At 38.9% G+C, this 20,438-nt stretch overlaps 2 protein-coding genes across 12 annotated transcripts in view; one reads left to right on the forward strand and one right to left on the reverse strand.

The window, feature by feature from the left end:
* Positions 1-14,793, forward strand: part of Fmnl2 (formin like 2) — a 254,474-nt gene extending 239,681 nt beyond the window's left edge. The window contains exons 21-27 of one of the 3 annotated variants that reach the window (XM_026778859.1): positions 1,104-1,233; positions 2,654-2,817; positions 3,730-3,831; positions 6,958-7,056; positions 7,863-7,986; positions 11,541-11,634; positions 12,878-13,067. In XM_026778859.1, the coding sequence (XP_026634660.1) occupies positions 1,104-1,233; positions 2,654-2,817; positions 3,730-3,831; positions 6,958-7,056; positions 7,863-7,986; positions 11,541-11,634; position 12,878 (714 nt within the window). In that variant the 3' untranslated portion in view covers positions 12,879-13,067. Of the gene's footprint in view, positions 1-1,103; positions 1,234-2,653; positions 2,818-3,729; positions 3,832-6,957; positions 7,057-7,862; positions 7,987-11,540; positions 11,635-12,877 lie in introns of all 3 variants that reach the window. The other 2 variants (XM_026778860.1, XM_026778861.1) reach the window with 2 other exon arrangements.
* A 4,155-nt stretch (positions 14,794-18,948) lies between these two features.
* Positions 18,949-20,438, reverse strand: part of Prpf40a (pre-mRNA processing factor 40 homolog A) — a 41,718-nt gene continuing 40,228 nt past the window's right edge. For all 9 annotated transcript variants that reach the window (XM_013345966.2, XM_026777940.1, XM_026777936.1 and 6 more), the window contains one exon: positions 18,949-20,090. In XM_013345966.2, the coding sequence (XP_013201420.2) occupies positions 19,998-20,090 (93 nt within the window). In that variant the 3' untranslated portion in view covers positions 18,949-19,997. The remainder of the gene's footprint in view (positions 20,091-20,438) is intronic.

Below are 20,438 nucleotides of genomic sequence, written 5' to 3' on the forward strand. Positions count from 1 at the left end.
ATACTTTAACTGCTTTTCTGGAGACCCACCGGCAGGAAAGAAAGCAGGGGAACATCCCTGTCAGTTACAGACCAGGATGTTCCCCTGCCGGTCAGGGGAAGTGTGGGCAGCTAGATCACAACAACTCACCCTGTTTTCTGGTGGAAGAACTGCAACCCTAAAATGGAGTTATCTATCAAGCGAGGCTGGGGCCAAATGCCATCTTGTAATGGCAGCTATTCAAATCGGCTCCCAGCATAGTTGCACATATTTAATTTCTTTTTTTCTGTATGGACAAAGTACAGTCCTTTGTAAAGTCATCTTCCATGGCATCCTCTTCAGACTGTGCAGATCTACTGTGGCTTCCAAGTCAAGGAAGACATGGTTAATTGATAGTGTCATGTCAGTATTGATTTAATGATTTAATACCCCCATCACAATCTGATCAATGTGTGGGATTTGTTCCAGGACCTTCTAGGATACCAAACATCTCAGATTCTCAAGTCCTTTCTAAAAAACAGTGTAATGTATGGCTTTAACCTAAGCATGTCCCCCTACCTTTTAAATCATACTGAGTTTATTTATAATGCCTAGTGCTCTGATTGCAGGCAGTTGTTTCGCGTTATTATGTATCAAATAGTTACAAGAAACAAAAATCAAATCAGTGCAGAGGAAGGTCTTTCCTTAACATTTTCTGTCTGAGGTTGGTAAGGTCACAGATTCAGAATACCCAGACACAGAGCCAGCTGTCTCTCTTTGGGTCCTCAGAGCTGGGGAAGAAGGGTGGAGCCACCGACACATTCATCTCTGTTCTGCTTCTTCATGTCCGGAAGCAGTAACACCTGGATGAGTCTTTTCCCACTGAGCGAAGGGAGGCAGATGGATGGCGGATGCAGGGCTTTGGAGAATTCTTGAAAGAAAGATGAAAATCTGAAGTATTCCTAGCTCAGTCTACTCTGGCACCTAGCACATACTTGGTCAGGACATTCACAGGCTGTATGAGCATGAAATCCATTGAATCTTGAGGCTCCGCTGGGAATGCTTTTTGCAGTTTTACTCGGTTATTTACTATGGTCACCTGCACCTTGCTCTTGCACCTAACCCATTTCTCCTTTTGTTTCCAGCTCTTGGATACAAAATCAACAGACCGGAAACAAACACTGTTGCACTATATATCAAATGTGGTAAAAGAAAAGTATCAGCAAGTTACTCTGTTTTATAACGAGCTTCATTATGTGGAAAAGGCTGCTGCAGGTACTTTTAATTTCAGCTGTCAGTGTTACCTTGAGATGTTTAATATCATAGTTATGAGGGAGTCAGTCCTTGATAAAACGCAGGAAGCAGGGTCAGTATGGCAGCCCTCCTGGGCTGGAATGTGTTGTAAGGGTGCCACCCACTCCTGAGCAGGTGAATGTAGTCCAGTAGGTAATTTCTGTCAGCGTCCTTCTCTCTAAAGATCCAGGTCTTTGAGATATGCCTTACCCATTGCCTGCCCATCATTCTTTCTATTCCCTTGCTATTGGATAAGATACGATGATGAGCTATAGAGTCTGAACTGCAGGAAGAAATGGTTTTGTGGCTACAGACAGGCTGGAATAGACAAGACACATCATGGGCTTACTTATGTAGCTAGCAGAATGGAATGGGTTTCCTTTGCCTAAATCAAGGTTATTAAGTATAATCTCAATTAAGGAAACCAAAATAGCAAGGCTACCTTCTTAAGTAGCAGCACAGATGGTTTGACCAGGAAATTTCCCTTTGAATTTAAAAGCCTGTGGGGGAAAAAAATACAGAGACTGATATGCTCACTGGATGAATTGGTGTCCATGGTGCCCAGGCTGATTGACACATGCTCTTAATGTAGGTAGGGCTGCTCCTTTGTTTATCAGGAGTTTTAAGTGTGTTCTCTGTAGTTGGTACTGTCAGAAGTATTAGGGGTAAAACCTGGGGGAAGCCCTGGGAATAAAGCAGTACAGGTCTAATAAGGGGAGAACATACCCCATTGATTTGTAATCCATCCATGAGCAGAGATGAATAACAAGCAAAACAAAACTGGGACCAACTTCTCTGGGGAGCGTGGCTCATAAGAGTCCAGGAGTGTGCCTGCTCTGGGTGGTAGCACTATTGCAAGGTTCACCCCAAATTCTTTGACGCAAGAAAGGCTTAACAAAAAGCTAACGTTGCCTTAGTTCTTAGTGGGCTATACAACTGAAGTTCAGCCGGTAGAATTCTACCCTCTGCTGGAAAGTTACAGGAGTGCAATAGCATCCAGAGTAAGTAAGAGGCTTGGGCTTGTTTGAATCTACAACTAAACCAATAGGCTGGATGCAGCGGAACCTTGGTCTCCAGCGCAAAAAGTGGACTCTGGGATTGTTTCCCCATCCCGTCTGCTGTCTGTGAACGGTGTGACTCATGGCAGACCACAGAACCTCTTTATGTTGCCTTTCCTCATTAGCAAAGTATATTACTAGAAGAGTAGGATTAGTGCATATGAAGAATTTATTGTAGTATTTGATAGTGGCGTTTCATGAATTATTGATATTAAAGGCTATCTGTGACTAAAGGTGGGAATTCGCTCTAAGGGTCCTGAGTAAAACAGAGTCCCGAGAACTTGGCTTAGCAGCTGAACTGCCTCTCCTGATGTGATCCTGATTCGATGCTTTCTCTCCATCAGTCTCCCTGGAAAATGTCCTGCTGGATGTCAGGGAGCTGCAGAGGGGAATGGATTTAACCAAAAGGGAGTATACCATGCATGACCACAACACGCTACTGAAAGAGTTCATTCTTCACAACGAGGGCAAGCTGAAGAAGCTGCAGGACGATGCTAAGATTGCTCAGGTAGCTCATGAGAGTGAACTCCTTCAGTCTGAGGCATAGGCTCTGGGCTGGGAGAATAATGTTACTAGGTCAATTTCTTATGTAGTTACTGTTTAGTTTTCCCCTGTTGTCTTTGAAAGTACCTTTTCCAAGTGCACCCTTTTGTGCTATTCTGGTTTTTTTTTTTTTTTTTTTTTTTTTTTGGTTTTTCGAGACAGGGTTTCTCTGTGGCTTTGGATGTGCTATTCTGTAGAATCCCTGTTTGTCCCTTCTCTTGTGTTCCCAAATTCCTTCCAGCGTAGATCTGTTTGCACTCAGTTCTGTAACATCAGGCCTGGGCTCCCAAAGAAAGGTCCCTGGAGTATAAGGTTCTGTAGGTCTTAGACTTCATACTGCTCTATCACCCCAGGACCTCTGATATACGAGCAAGCAAAGAAGGGAGTACAGTTCGTGTTAGCAAAGAGAATGAGGTGGCGTGTGGGGAACCGGAGGTAGATTATGATAGATCTGGGCGCTGAGGTAGATCACAGAAGACACTGTCCTTTTCTGTGAGGATATTGCAAGGAGTATGAACCAAAGCTTTGGGATTTAGAGCCAGAGTTGCTTCCAAGATCCTTCCTGCCCTTGTGGTTTAAGGAGTTGGGTCTTGACCATAGGAAACTTATAAAAGAAATAGCTCTTTGTGTGTGCGTGTGTGTAGTGTGGGGGAGTTAATGGACTTAGTGAAGAAAGAGAATTTCTTAGAGATGAGTTTCTATGTCCAGCAGTTGTACTTTCCTGACTGCCTTTAGTGAAGCATTACAGGTAATGTTTTCTGTGCCCACGGGGGCAGACTCCAAGGCAAGCATCTTTGTTTTACTTATCTACCCCAGAGCTTCTAGTCCTGGTAACAGAACTAATGTCTTGATTCAAGGAAAGTGTGTTTCTTCCCAGGATGCCTTTGATGATGTGGTGAAGTATTTTGGGGAAAACCCCAAGACAACACCACCCTCCGTGTTCTTCCCTGTCTTTGTTCGGTTTGTGAAAGCCTACAAGGTAAGTTGGAGAGCACCCATAGCCCTGCCCACTTTCCCAGTAGGTGTCCTCCTCCAGAAATGTAGCCTGGCTCCTCTGCAGAGGCCTCTTTGGTCTTGGGGCAGATATGGGTGATCACTCTGGCCCTGCTGAGGCTGAGAGCTTTTAGGGCCCTTATCCCATGATAGTTCATTTTTCCATGAAGCCATGTCTGGTTCTCAGCAAAAAAGACAAGGCAACCGGTTACCTGCTTGGAGCAGGGGAGATGCCCCATTCATCCATGTTGTCCAGTATTGACTGTTGACCCATACAGACAAGGTGAAGGGCATAGAGAATTCAAATAACTTCTATATGAACCAGAGCATGTCAGTAGGACATGCTGTAACTAAAGTCAGGGAGATCCTATGTGCTGTTTATAGACCTGATTTGAGTGGTGGGGTTTCTTAGACTAGCATTCAATATTATGGAGTAAAAGATGGTGCTATACAGGACTTCAGCTTTGGCTCTTTTAAAATCTGGACCCATCCTTGGACATGATGTTGGGAAAATCACGTGACTAGAAAAAGTATTTCCCAAGATTTTCCCTTTTGGGAAAGAATAGCAAGGAAGACTTTAGAAACTCATCACTTAGGAAGCATTGTGGTTTTGTAGTACCTGTAGGTTTGGTTTCAGCAGTGTGGTGATGTCTGCTTCCAGTGATATTTAGTTCTCTCACATAAAATGATGTAGGGCTGGCCGGGCGGTGGTGGCGCACGCCTTTAATCCCATCACTTGGGAGGCAGAGGCAGGCGGATCTCTGTGAGTTCGAGACCAGCCTGGTCTACAAGAGCTAGTTCCAGGACAGGCTCCAAAACCACAGAGAAACCCTGTCTTCAAAAAAAAAAATGATGTAGGGCTTATTTGCATGTAACCTGTGCATATCTTCCTGTATATTTTGTCTCTAAATTAGTTGTAATATATGCACCAAGTGTATTAGTTTCTTTTCCATTGCTGTGATAAAACACCATGACCAAGGCAACTTATAAAAGAGTTTAATTGGTCTGATTGTTCCGGAGTTTATGATGACAGAAAGAAGGCATGGTGGCAGGAGGCTCGAGCACCAGCTGAGAGCTCCTATCTAGATATACAAACCAATAGGCAGAGAGCACACTGGGAATGATCCTTAGAAACCTCAAAGCCCAGTGACATACCTCCTCCAAGGTCACATATCCCAATCCTTCCTATGTTGGTTTGAATAACAGCCCCCATGGGCTCATGTATTTCTATGCTTGGTCGCCAATTGATTAAGCTGTCAGGAAAAAGCTAGGAGGTGGGGCCTTGATGGCGGAAGTGTGTCAATATGGGCTGGCCTTGAGGTTTCAAAAGCCCACACTAGGCCCAGATTTTCTTTCTCTCTGCTTCTGCTTCAGGATAAAAAGGCCTCAAACACTACTCTGGCATTTGTCCGTGTGCTGCCATTTTCCTCACCATAAGGAAATTGGACTAAACCTCTGAAAGTCCCCAATTAAATGCTTTCTTTTATGAGTTGCCTTGGTCATAGTGTCTCTTCACAGCAACCAAACAATAAACTCTGAATGTGGAACCCAGATATTGAGAATAGTCCCTATTCCCTGGAGTTCTCTGTGTTTAACACTGGTTATGTTGGTAGGATTAAGAAAAATATTTCAAAGAAAGGATTTGAGCAGTTTATGTATACCTTTGTGAAAAAAAAAAAACCTATGGGAGATGTGAGAAGTGTTTTTGTAAAATGAGTGGAGACTAATTAATGGCTTTGGAGATCCCTCACCCCCAGGCCTATCACTCTAAGATTATTTTGTTACTTCCTTTAATCATGGTCAGTCTGGTAGCTGAGAATGTAAGGAAAGTCTCCTTAGCATAAGGATGCACAAGGCATGGGATGGGAGGAAGGCCATTGCCCTCCAGCTGCTGTTAACTGGTACTCTGTGGTCCCCTGGGGGTCTGGCCATACTGAAGAGCTGCAGAGATGTCCCTGGAGGCTCCTGTGAGGTGTTATAAACACATTTCTTCAGATAGAAATTTCTAAGCCTAAGGTCGGAAGAGAAATAGTATGTAAAAATTATAAACATGGGCAGTGCTGGGATTGCTCTCAAAGGCTTCATTTGGGACATGTATGGAACAAAGGCAGAAAGAAGCTGCTCTGTCCTCAGTGATGTGTGGGATGTTGTGGTCAAGCTTGTTTACACATGCGCTCCTCTGCCTTACAGTTTCTCCTTGCAGTCTCCTAGCTGTGAGCTAAGGATGGATAGTCATGTTACAGAATGCTTTCCTTGCTCTACAGACACTGAACAACATTCTCGCCTGGTGCTCACCATGGTGCAACTATGGAAAATTCAGTGAGACTGGGAAGTTAACACTGCCCTTTTTTCCCCTTCCTATGAGCCAAAAGGAAGCATGACAGACAGAAACACACGCGCGCGCGCACACACACACACACACAACACACACACACACACACACGTCAAAGAATAGATAAGACTTTGTTTTAAAAGAGAGAAATAGACATCAAAATGCAAACCTTACTGATAGAATGGAACTTGTCAATTATACTTGATCCCTAAACCAAACAGATGACCTTTCTGACAGTTTATAGCTCAACAGAAGACTTTTGGGCAGGAAGACTTCAAGAGAGCTGAATCCATTCTCTCTCCTCTTCACATCAGTCATTCTGACTCATCTGGAGAGTTGTAGTGAGAAGCAAGAATCCCATTATGGTATGGCCCTTATGGGAGATTAGTCCAGCAAAATGTTTTTTGTTTTTTTTTTCCAGCAAAAAATAGATCAGTCTTGGATCCTTCTTTTAGAGAAGCTGTTACTAAGTAGGCAGATTCTAGAAGAAATTGAGACTCACTTGAAAATCATTGAATGCTGTGTCCAGAGGGATAGGGCTCAGAAACTAGTTGTACAGGACAGGGAACATCAAGAAAGTTCTTCTAGTTGAGGTGCAGCTCAGCTGTCAGTCTGAAGACTTGTCATATGCAGACAGTGAAACACAGAATTGGAGTGGAATGAAGGATCTCTCTGTTCCCAAAGCACTATGGATTGTTGAAATGGCTTTAAGAAACCTTAACTGTCATTATTTCTATTTTTGTGATTGTCAGTCTCTATTTTAAATTTGTATTTCCCCAGCAAGCAGAAGAGGAAAATGAGCTGAGGAAAAAGCAGGAACAAGCTCTTATGGAGAAACTGTTGGAGCAAGAAGCCTTGATGGAACAGCAGGACCCAAAGGTAAGAAGTGTCTGCTTCTAAGATGGGCCTGAATGAAGCAAAAGTAGAGAGGGCTATGATGAGTTCGCCTCTCTAAAATCCTGATCTCCGCTTTTTACTGGCATGTAGAAATTTTTTTTCTTTTGTTACTTTGTTCAACTACTTCTGGAATGAAAGGGGTATCTGTGAAGCATCTCCAAGTTTATAGAGATCAAGAATTTAGTTATAGGGGTTGGAGAGATGGCTCAGTGGTTAAGAGCATAGGCTGCTCTTCCAGAAGTCCTGAGTTCAATTCCCAGCAACCACATGGTAGCTCACAACCATCTGTAATGAGATCTGGCGCCCTCCTCTGGCGTGTGGGCATACATAGAGGCAGAATGTTGTATACGTAATAAATAAATAAATCTTTAAAAAAAAAACAGAATTTAGTTATATATTCAGAGAAGCCATACAAGATTATCTGATAATCAGGGTTTTAAATCAGGAAATGCTCCATGGTGTCCATGGGTACTGACCTTTATTAATACCGTCTTTGCTAGGAGCATTGGAAAGGAAGTATTCCATAAAGGAAGGCAGGTTTTTGCCACAAAGTTAGAAAAGTCTGTGACTATTATCAGCTATCTCTGTGGCCACAGAACCTAGCCTACATCAAACCAAGGAGAGAGCTCAGGCAATAAAAAACTTGGCTTACATGCGTCAGGACCTGAGTTTTATCCCTAACACTGATATATAAATGGTGCCTGTAATTCCAAAGCTATTGGTGTTCAATATAAAACTGAAGTCTAGATGGGTATTGGAGTGTCATCAGTCTCTGCTTTTCTTCTCAGTCTCCTTCCCATAAATCAAAGAGGCAGCAGCAAGAGTTAATTGCGGAATTAAGAAGGCGACAAGTTAAAGATAACCGACATGTATATGAGGGAAAAGATGGTGCCATTGAAGACATTATCACAGGTAAAGGGTGTTTCGTCTTTGTGGTCTGTCGTGATTACACTGCTCACATAAGTAGAACCACATACAAAGACTGTAGCTCCTTTGTTCACAGTTGGCAAGCTGTGTGTTAATGAGGTTTAGAGTTATGCAGTAGGATGTAAATTAGAGTTTGATATACATTTTTGTCCAACACTCTGAACAATCTTGGCGCTTCTGTACCTGTGGGACCCGTAAGTCATCTTCCCTAACAGATTCCCACTGGCTTTGATTTGACATCCTTTGCCATTTTCCACCTTGTGGCCAGTTCCATGTGCTTGGCTAATAGGAATACTGTAGGAGAATCCATTGTCTGTACCAGCAGGCAATGTAGGGTTTTTTTTTGGCATGTTCTTTAAAAACCTGTTTACTAATTTAAAGTAACAAGGCGAAAAGGAAGTTGTTTGGATGTATCCATGGGGTTCTAGCTTAGAACTGAGGACTGCTCTCAGCTAATCTAGTTTGAGTTTTTTTCTAGCTTCATGTTTTCTCTTTGAATCAGTTCTCCAGGGTTTCATACAGCCTCTTACTGACCAGCATACTTAGGCCACTGGCCTGCTTAGCAGTGGCAGTAAGAGATTTCTCTTCAGTTTCATTTGCATATGAATGCTGTTTATCAGCTAAGATACTTACAGCATTTTGCTCATATGGTAAGGTTTAAAAATATGTTAAAGTGTAGACAGTCGTATGATATATGTCCAGGTGTTCCTCATACACCTCAACAGTAAACTGTGACCGATCAGTCTTGTTGCATGTACATGCTATCCTTAGGATATAATCACTGGGTCTTTTTCAGGCATTTCCCATAACTATAATTTCATTTGGAAATATTACACCTTTTAAAAACAAAGCCAAAATATAACCACATTGCATTTTAAGCATACACATAACTAAACAATTTCTTATTATTAAATGTATTTCCCAAATTCTAGTTTTTCAGAAGTATAATCCCTTGAGTTTTCTTTTAGCTTACTCAGCATTGTGAATAGGCATGTCAAGTTTCGAAAAACCAACTACAGATTTTTTTTTGTTGTTGTTTTTTTCGAGAAAGGGTTTTTCTGTGTAACAGTCATGACTGCCCTGGAACTAGCTCTTATAGACCAGGCTGGCCTCAAACTCACAGAGATCTGCCTGCCTCTGCCTCCTGAGTGCTGGGATTAAAGGCGTGTGCCACCACCGCCCAGCTAAACCACAGAATTTTGACCATCTTAAACATAGGGAAATCAAGTAAATATGTAGATTAGATTTTTAAAGCAATAAAGAATTCCTTGCCTGTTATTAAAGCACGAGTGACTAGTAGAAATGGCAGTCTGTTCTCAGTGTACATACACATGTATTTGTGTCAGCATGCCGTATTTAGTTGCTTGCTTGCCGAATACCCCTTGTAGGGCACCCCTGTCTCCTTTGCAATGGGGGAAGCTCTACTCTGCAAGAGTAGGAGTGGATGGATGTCCAATCAAGGTAAATACCCGAGTGCCACTGCAAGCTTAATTGAGACTAGGGAAGCATCCAACTTTACACAGTAAGAACTCAGGACATAGGCTGCCTGCAATCATAGTATTTAGGGGGCTGGAGGAAGGAAGATTAGGAGGCCAAGACCATCCTTGACTAGAATGAGTTTCAAATCCTGCCTCAAGAACAAAAAGAACCAAAATGTCCCCCACCTTACCTAAAAATGAGCCACATGTCTGGTATTTGTCTGTATCCCAGAAGAGTTTTGCCTTGGAACATTTTTCACTTCCTGCTTCCTCACCTTCAGGTTCCCGATTTCCTTCTAGACTTTAGTGAACTGGAATACATACTGCCTTCTTGCTCATCTTTCCTCTCACACTAACCATGTACTAATGCAACAGACCCTGGCTTTTTACTCTCATTTCCTGTCTGGCTGTTATTCTCAATGCAGTGCTGAAGACTGTGCCCTTTACTGCTCGCACCGCCAAGCGTGGGTCTCGGTTTTTCTGCGAACCTGTTCTCACTGAGGAATACCATTACTAAACTATTGGTCTTTGTCAACTGATGCTATTAAAAGGTTGCTATAGATTTTTTTTTTTAAAAACCTTTTATTCCACCCCAAGCCCCTGTGTCTTAGGACCAACCAAATGCTAGCATGGAATGCCATCGTCTTCATTTTACATGTGTTGTCTTCATGCTGCATGGTTTGTGTTTGTCATTACTAAACATTCACTGCCACTTGCAGTATATGTATATACCACATTCTTGCAATGATATGAATGTGAGTGACAGTTAATAGAACCACTTGCTGGGGTTAATATTTGGAATGCAAAATGACAAGCAGTAACTACCTAGGTCAGTGTTTACTGAGTATTTACTGTGCCCTAACAAGCTTACAGACACCACAACCCTTATGCTGAGCTAACATGGTAATGAAATATTCCATAAAAAAGTGGTCAGAAAAATGAGAGGCAGGGAACAATGAGATGGCTTCATGAGTTATGATGCCTGCCACAAAGCCTGACTGCTAAGACTGAGCCCCGATACACACATGATGAAAGAAAAGAACCAATTCTGGCAAATGGTTCACTGACCTCCATACCTGAACCATGGCACGTATTGCTCCCGCCCCCCCCACCCTAAGATAATCAAATCATTCATACTATGTATGAAAACGAGAAAGGTTCTAAAGCTACATTTATGTAGCTTCAAATTAGGCCTTTCTCGGGTGTTTTATATAATCCTAGGTATGCTGTAACTCGACATTAGCTTTACGATGGGGAGCCTTTCGGCATAAAATCTTCTAAACACTGACATCAGCAGCTCACAACCTAACAACTCTGACCTGGGCAGGTGGCCTCTATTCACTGTCATGTCCTATTGCAGCAGATGCAAAACAGGAGGTATAAAGCAAAGAGTAAATAGCTCCCTACCGTCTTCCTCGTATCCCTTCATTGGTAACTCCGTTCCATGTCAAATCAGAGTACTTTTTTTGTGATGAGGCCATAGCCAGAGAGTGGCAGCAGAGAGATAGCACACTCACTATTGGAAAACTTGTCATTGCACTTGAAAATGGGAAAGGTGTAAGATTTGTCCAAGTAATTTCCTGAGCTTAGTGTTTACATTTAAAAAGAAGCAAAGATATGTTTATGCATAGCTGCTTACATAGTACCATTGTCAATAGCCATTGTCTTCTGTGCTGAGATTGACATGGAACTGGGTATGTTTTGTGAATTTGCTAGATGTGCTTGTTTTTGAATCGAAAGATGTCACTGTCGTTGCCTTGCTCTCCAGTGTACTTACCTACCAGTGCTAATTAACAAACCAAACTGTCATCTGCTTGGCTGTTTGCTGCTGGACTACATATCTTTCTGGAGCCAATCTTCAAAGCAGCTTGAAACTAGGTGGTCAGGGCTGGGTAGAAAGACACTCATTCTTCCCTTGTTTTACCTAACACAACCTGTAGTAAAACCCATGCCCTCTGTTAGCTAACATACCCAGCAATGTTAAACACTAAGTTGAGTTGCTTTCTGTTTTCATCCCATTTTTACTTAACCATCATTTTGTGTTTTTTGTTTTCTGTTTAGCCTTAAAGAAGAATAATATCACTAAATTTCCAAATGTTCACTCGAGGGTAAGGATTTCTTCTAGCACACCGGTGGTGGAGGATACACAGAGCTGGCAAGCATCACTTTTTACTTAGCTTCCTCCTTTCTATATGCAGTTCAATGGTTTTTATTTATGGTTAAGGGTAATACTGGTGAGACTCTGACCAGTCTTTGTGCCTCACATTAATATCGTGTGGCTTTCTCATTCTTTTGTGATGACTTGGCAAAATAGTTGATTGGTCTTAATCTACAGTTTAATTTGAATGGGTACAGTGGGGGCTATTGGCCAGGGAAGATGATCTACAGATTTTGAAAGATTAGGAATTTTACAAATAATTGATCTGAGGATCCCCAAACCACAGGGCCTTGACAGGACTAGAATGTACTGGTTAGAGTGAAAGGGAATAGGGAAGGGCCACAATCTGCAGTGACTTAAGACTTAGAAGCTAACAAGCCTATTGGGGACAAACCCAAGAGGATAGGTCTGTCCCACTCATTTTTGCCTTGTCGAAATGTTTACATATAAGTATAGAATGTGGTCTAGTGTGTCTACAATGTTAATTCTTCCTTTAATTAATTATTAAAAACCTGCTTTTTTGTTTTGTCATGTCTTCACTTCATCAAAGGCTACATGCTAGACTAGCCTTATTCATGAAAGCATGCCTTCATAAGAGTGCTTACCTAAAATTCATGTTACTTCATTTCATCCCACTAAAGCCCTGTCTCTTTCAACCAGAATGCACTAGCTTCATTTACTCCTTCATAGCTATCTTTTTAAATGTCATGCATTCTGCCTTGCATTAGCAATAGACTCGGTCTAGGGCCCATTTTCCCTGTTGATTTGAGCATAAACATAATAGGTGGCAGGAAAGACTAATAAGGGAGTGAGATATTATTTTAATTCATAAAAACCTGTTCTCAGTTACCAAGCAAACAACGGAACCCGTTTCTGCTGTTCTTCCTGGCATATTTGTCAAAACTACAAATTTAAACCAGTCTGATTTGTGAGTTTTATAGTAGAGTTATTGCAATCATTCTTGATATTTAAGATCCTCATGAAGGTTGAATAGTTGCTTCTGATCTCAGAAACACTTCAACCAGCTGCGATATTGACCATGATAGAAAATCTCTAAATCTCAGAATCCTACCAGTATTACATCTTATTTAAACTGTAAATACTAAAGGCAAATGTCTTTGGTTTTAAGGGCCTATTAGTTGACTCTCCTCAAGCTGCTTTGACTGGCTGCCAACTGGCTTTGTCTTGCTAAGACATATTTGAAGCTGCTGTTCTTTCATTGGCATTTTCCTCTTTACAGATCTTAGAAACCAACCGTACAGACGAGCCGATGCGGTGAGACGAAGTGTGAGGCGGCGCTTCGATGATCAGAACCTGCGTTCCATTAGTGGTGCAGAAATAACAATGTGACCCCAAGAATAGCCTTCACGAGAGGGTGTACATGAAACTGCCGATGGGAACTTTATGTGCTACCATTTAGCTGCAGCCTTCAATACAGCTGAAATTTCCTTAAGGGCTCAGATTTAGTAAACACATAGGAATTTCCTTTTAACCCCTGTTAACAAGTGCCTAAAATTGGAAATAACTTGCTCAGATTAATCAAAGCAATAGAATTTGACTTAAATCTTTTTACATCAGTATGTTACTGTTTTTTAACCAAAATGTAAATTTCTTATTAAATTCATTATTTGCTATTGTGATTGTTCCTTATGACCCACCCTGGTTTCTTGGTAATTTGTAAATAACAGGGATGTGTCTGCTATGGGCTTCCTTTGCTGAGAAGTCTAAGAAATTGTGTGCTCGAGCCATACTCATCAACTGTATTTTTAAGGACTTGTAACACGGGAGAAGGAAACTGTCACAGGATAATGTCCTATCATTTGGCCCCAGCAAAGTACAAACTGGATGCAACTGCAGTGTTACTGAGAAGTCTGTCTTGTCTCATGTTGTTTCTGTGCAAGGGTACCATGCACAATGGCATTCACTTGTATGACTGCAAGATGGCATAAACATTGTATAAGACTTAATTGCAGAAACTGTTCTTGAGCTAGAGGCAGCTTTTAGTAACACAAATATATTTATTAAGTAGCACTAAAATTACCATTATGGGTCAATCCTTAAAATAGAAATTGGTGCCTTGTTAGTCAGGGAGAATTTACCACAAGCTCTAAGCATTCAAGATTACATGTTAGTGTAATGTTTGAACCTGGCCTTTTTCTCTTCTGACAATCGAAAGGTCTTTTTTCCTTTTGTAAACTCAATACAGCTGTATTGAGTTTTCAAGGCTGAACTGCTTTGTGTATTTCTCACATATGAGAATTTCCAATTAGACTGTAGAAAATTCACATTAAGTTTAAATTATATTGATAGGATTAAGTGGTTAAGTCACTTATTTTTACTTCTTCACTGGCAAGGCATTTTGATCCATTCCAAAGTGAAAGACTGGACTGAAGCTAAATTTGTACTATCCCATAATACATATTCTGCTTCTGGCTTACCTTGTTGGTACATCAGTATATTAATTGTAAAAATTATTGTATAGTATTTAACCACTGAATTTCTTGTGTTCATGTGAACCCCTTGGTGAAAGTCCCCTTTTTCATGGATGTGTAGTTATATGATCTTTTAAAATGTACAGATATTTTGCTATAAGATTGGTGCAGTTTTTTATGGTTTTTACACTTCTCTTTAATTCCTACCTAAGCCCCTGGGTAATATTGTAAATATTGTTTAAAAATGCTCATCTGACTATGCTACACAATCTGAATGTTACTTTTAACTTATAGTTTTTTTAAATATATATATATATATATATTTAACTACAAGGACATTTTAAGAGTCAGCTACCACATTTCACAGTAGTATGCCTATTTACAGACCCCTTTAAACTGTCACCCACCGGCACATTCATAAATGTATAGTTTTAAAAGAACATGCCAAAATTGTTGTCTTTTTGTTGAGTCAACATTCATTTTGATGACTATTAATTTGATCATAAGAATATTAGACATTTTATCAAATAAAGCAGCTGTTTTCCAAAGGTGTGCATTTGCTTAAAAATTGATCATTTCCCAGTGCAAAATGGACAGTAATGTTGGCATATTCTTTTGTCTATTAATGGTCCTGCTTCTTAGCAATATTAGAAATGTTTTATGAAAGCAATTCATGTTACTTTTCTGGTCTTTTCATGCCATTTGAGCAAATAAACTATTTACACTACTATTCTGTCATATGCAGTAATTCTTGAATTGTGTTTTTTTGACTTTTTTGATAGACTTTAATCATCTTTAGAAACTGATTGTTTTACATTTAGAAAAACTACTCCTTCATATGCTTTATTACTTTAATATAACGTTGTACATCAGGCTGAGAACATGAGCCTCTCATACAGTTTCCCACATGCTATGGTCAAAGGACTGTGGGATACTGTTAATATTTTTAAAATATCTTAACCATTCCACACATTTAGAATGCTAACACATCTTAACTATGGCAGTAAAGTTCAAAGAAAGATTTGGTTAGATTTAGAGCATTTTGTTATCACTGGTTTTTGTTGGGGATGTAACCAAGGCCCACATGTTAGGCAAATGCTCTACTTCTAACTCAGAATTAAGTATGCTTTCACCCAGTGTTCATGAACAGACACACACAAATCAATGTAATGCCATGACCCATTTGAGTCAATTTCTACTGGACACAAATGTAACCAAGTATCTGGTTGCTAACTTTGCTTTTGGTGTTCAACATACATTTTGTAAAATTGGGTAATTCCTGCAGAATTAGCAAAATTTGCAATAGCAGATGAATACTTTTAGAATGCTAGTCTATTCAGTATATGATAAAATTCTGTTCTGTTTTGGGTCTTGTCTCCCCCCCAAGACAGGGTTTCTCTGTGTAGATCTCGCTGTCCTGGGACTTGCTTTGTAGACAAGGTTGACCTCAAACTTGGGAGATCTGCTTGGCTCTGCCTTCTGAGTGCTGGGATTAAAGGTGTGGGCCACCACACCTGGCTTTCACTCTAGTTTTTATTAGATATACAAATGTAAAATACAGGAGTCATTTTCCATCTCTTTAAAGTTGTTGGAATCCATTTTCTCGATGGATTTAAAGAAAGACTTGAAGAAAGAACCAGCATGAGGTTGTGTTGATAGATTTTTGGGGAGAGTAAGGTTTAACGTTTTATGTAAAGTGAGCGTTGCACTAAGAGTTGTGGGCACTTCAACCCACAGCAAAGAACTGCTATGGGCAGACTTAAAAACGGCAACACAAATCCAACTTTTAATAAAATATGCCATTTTTCTATTTACAAAAGGTCTACTATTAAAGCTATGAGGTCCTTTACATCAAGAAAATATATAAACAGAAGTAAAAATCTGGTGATTGCATAGAAAAGAGAAACTTTTTCCCAATTACTCACCTTTTTTGAGTAAGTCCTCTGTTCAGTTGTAGAGGAAGGCGAGCAGACTAACACCTACCCAAAACGTTAATAGTCAGGATCAAAAAAACAAACAAAAAGATATCAGTAACAAATAGATATTCTAGTAACAATCACAGCATAGTATCAAAAAATGGCTTAGCTTGATTGTGATCTGCTCCATACCCCAGACAGAAGAGCAGGGCTGTGGGCTGGCCTGTTTCTCTGAAATGTAAACATTAATTGCACTAGGGTAATCACTGTCAAAGATCAATTACAGAAGATGACCTTGAATTACAATCCACTCAATTGCAGCTGTGAGTACAGCAGGGTTAAGGATAGCATCTTTTTAAGGAAATTAGAGCAGAAAAACAAGCTAAAATGGAGGATAGCTAAGAAAAGAATGTGGCACCTTTTATTATTAATCTGAGGTGAGATCCTGTAAACGGAGTGCTATGTTACCAGGACTCATCCTCTTTATAGACACCCTAAAATGTTTGCACCTTATAATTCAGCATTTGATGTTCTCATTAAGCTTTGGGCACTTTCTAAGTCATAGTCGCTAGGCTTATTTTGTAAGTTTTGAATGAGGCATCAGTTCTAAGTTTATGGTTTAACTGCAATGATGCCTGTTAAAGCCTTTTAATATGAATATATGTGCCACATTTGTTAAGTACCTACTATGCGCCAGGTGCAGTCCTAATTAAGAGATATATCCCAGGTAAGGAATTTGTGTGACTACCAGTGATATCAGAATAAATGATGAACTAAACAGAATAACCATTGTTAGCCTGGGATATGTTATCAGCAGAAAACATAAGCCTCTCATAGTTCCACAAAAAAAAAAAAAAAACCACAACATTATTTTTCTTTCCCTTTTTGTAAATAGTCAAGTATAGTTTAATCTAGAGGAGAAAGGCGCGTTCAATTAAAAATCTATCTGGTACTTAAGAGATTCTTCAAAAGAAAATTATATTTAATATTATATATAAATATATTTAAGGAATTAGTCTAGTTTGTTTTGATTTCTAGATTGTTTTTAAAACTTTAAAAATTAAGTTAAAATTCTACAATCTTAAAGTCATTCTTCATAACTCTTCCCTAAGTATTATCTGATTAGAATGCTTACATAAAACGTGAATCCAAATTTTCTCTTCTGGATGCTAAATGTCTAATGAATACATATCAACTTTTAAGCATGGAGTAAAAGCAGGCACATTCAGCAAATGCTTAGTAAAGCATAGAAATGAGTGAAAGCCGTGCACTACAGTCTGACACCACACACAGTTCACAGAAAATCACATACAGACTTGTTAGTTGCTATTACCACTCTAAATGGATTGCCTTACTCTAGGACCATCCTCTTTCATTTCATAGCTATTCAACATCAGATCCCACTTAAGAAAATCGAAAAGATGAAGACCAGGCTGGTCTCGAACTCACAGAGATCCGCCTACCTCTGCCTCCCGAGTGCTGGGACTAAAGGCATGCGCCACCACCGCCCGGCCCAATATTAATTTTTTAAGCAAGCTTAATAGTGATGCTGAGAAAAATAAGGTCTCAACATTAGAGTCCTAGTCATAACTGAAATGTATAAACAAATTAAATGCTTCCCCATTTGAATAGGTGAGATTCAATTCTAGAAGAACAAGTATTCAAAGATATATCATGTCTTACCAAATTTAAGATTTAGAAACATGATCTACTGGATTTAAAATATTCAAAGATTTAGTACCTTCACACTAAGTTTTTCTAACAACTAAAGTTGTTTAATGGGACAATTAAAAGAAGACAATGGAATAGACTTGATTTACATATTTTATAGCAATGATATTACATTTCCAGTTTCCTACAGTAAAAATTCAGTACACTGATATAAAACTTCTATTTAAATCAACAGGGTTCTGTTATGATATTGATCTGTTCACAGTAATATTTACAAGAACTGCCTTTAAAAATCTGTTTAATCAAGATAATCACTTTTTTTGCTATGTCTGGTTTGCATAGGTTAATGCAGGGATATTTTGCAATTTATAATGTTTTATAGGGATCTGAAAATTTGAAGAAATTATAAATACAGAAATCTATTTTGAGGACATGCTAAAACACATCAATAGCTTTTTATTCAAATGTATTAAAAACTTAAGGTTGTACTTTAAAAGCAAGTTTTACAGATTCTAATTTTGCTTGTGAAACATTACAGGTTTCCCTCCAATATCATATGCATGATTAAAGACTACCTCTGACCTCCACATCAGGTGCTCAGACTCATTAGCAATCTTGACTATTGCTAACCTGTCACCTCTGAAAATTAAATCCAAGGAAATTCTGTTGCCAAACTTAGGTATTTTGAGTAACATACAATGGAGGAAGGACTAAACTCAAGCAAGAAATCTGATTATTTAACGTTTTCTCAAAGATAGTGATCTTATTCAAAGTCATGTCTTATTTCACAACAGAAAATGACATGGCAAGAAGGTTAGAAACAAAGAATCTCCCTTTTTTGAGTTTTTTAAGAGTGGCCACTAGATTTAATTAAAACACTGGACAGGATGGAAAAATAGTTGTACTGATCTGTCCCAACTCACTTAAATTAATGAAACAATTTGTTTTATCTAAATCTCAGCTTGAAAGAGACAATCTCAGTGAGATCAAATGAAAAGAACAAAGATAACACCTAAGATGAAAGAGAAGACTAAGTGCTAAATTATACTAAAACAAACAAAAACAAAAAACCATACACACACACAAAAACACCCTCCTGCACTGAAGGAAAATAGTATAAATGACATTACTAACCTTCAAAGTTAGCACGTACAGAGTATTCTATCTTTAAGCCATTGCTTTTCTAAAATATCCCATAGGAAATTTATAGATGAAAACACTTTTAAGGACCTGAAATGCACTAATTCATGTTCATAAATATTAAAAAAGAAAAGTAATATTGCTACCATGGGAAGGATGAAACAAAATTTCAGGGATTTATTATCTTGTAAATGATCATACAATTTCCTTAGCGCTGAGTAGTTCGTGTAGAAATAAACACTAGTGCACACTATAAGAGAAGGTTTAATAATAGATAAAAATGTACAAAAATATTGAAATCAGAAATGTTTTAGACTGTGTACCATGGATTCAATACTTCTCAGTGAATAAGGAAGGCATTTTACAACCTCCTCAATGGAATTAAAAAAAAGTGAAAGAGAAAGATTGGATTAAAAATTCAAAGAAAATGTTTCAGTCAACATTGATTCCCCCCCCCCCCAAGGATATTTCAACTATCACTCAAAAGTTCGGTGGCACATTCTTTAGTAGGTCCTTAAGGCAATATATTTAAAGTAATTTACAATTTGATTTGATGTTAGCTATTTTAAAACATCACCTCAAAATAGATGCTCAAAATAATGCCCTCATAGCCTTTTTTAAAATGTATTCAGATGTTTCATAAAAAATAATGGTGGCTTTATTACAGCAGTGCTCATTAGCACCACCAGGTAAAGGTCTACCAAGTTTCCAGCAAAAACACCCATTTCTTAAGAGCTCACCATAAAAGATAACGTTGGCTTTAACCAGTTTAGTAGTGCACAAAAAAGCAGTCTAATCATGGGTTGCTGGTGCTTTTTTTGTACTACATTATAAAAAAAAAAATGTTCATTATATCGTCAAAATCCAACTTCTATAAAGTAAATCAAATCACCTCATGACTTAGAACAAAGTAGAGACGTCTGCAGCTATCAGTAAATTGCCACTTTTAATCCATCCTGCAGTGCCCTAGGAAAGGGTCACAGAAAGACAGTTATGACTGTAGGAAAATATGATTCTTGATACAGAATCAAGTTATTTTCAATTTCCTTTGCTTTTATAAAGTCCACAATAACAATACATAAATGCACTTTTTTTCCTGTGACACAATTAAAACCCAGTGTTATTTTGTAAATTGAACTTAAAATAATCCCTGGTCTGAATTAGACTTTAAATCATACTATAAACATATATTTGGTATAATTTATTGATCATCATCCAGTTGCTCCAAAAGTGTTCTTCTGCGCTTTTCTAATTCCCCTTCACTCAGTTCGCTGCCAGAAGTATCCCAGTTACCCTGCAAAGACATTCAGCATAATTATAGTTAAAGTTAACCCTGAAAATATTAAGAAAAAAATTAACTACAAACATTTCAAAGTAGACATGGAGTTTCATTCACTTAAACATATTTCACAGGGTTTTAAAACTCCAAAGCCCAAAAATGGGTTATTAAGTATTCCTTGGATCTCATTAGAGAAAAATTCAAAGACTGGGATTATACATGGCACTACTTCAGTTTATGCTAAAATGTGTAATCAAGGAAAAATTGTATATACTAGTTTCTTTCCTTACACACAATTAAATATGAAACAATCCTACTTAATGGAAGCCAGATGCTCACTTCCTAGGCAGTATGTTCTTTGAT

Source organism: Microtus ochrogaster, chromosome 4, assembly GCF_000317375.1.
Source record: "Microtus ochrogaster isolate Prairie Vole_2 chromosome 4, MicOch1.0, whole genome shotgun sequence".
Taxonomy (NCBI): domain Eukaryota; kingdom Metazoa; phylum Chordata; class Mammalia; order Rodentia; family Cricetidae; genus Microtus; species Microtus ochrogaster.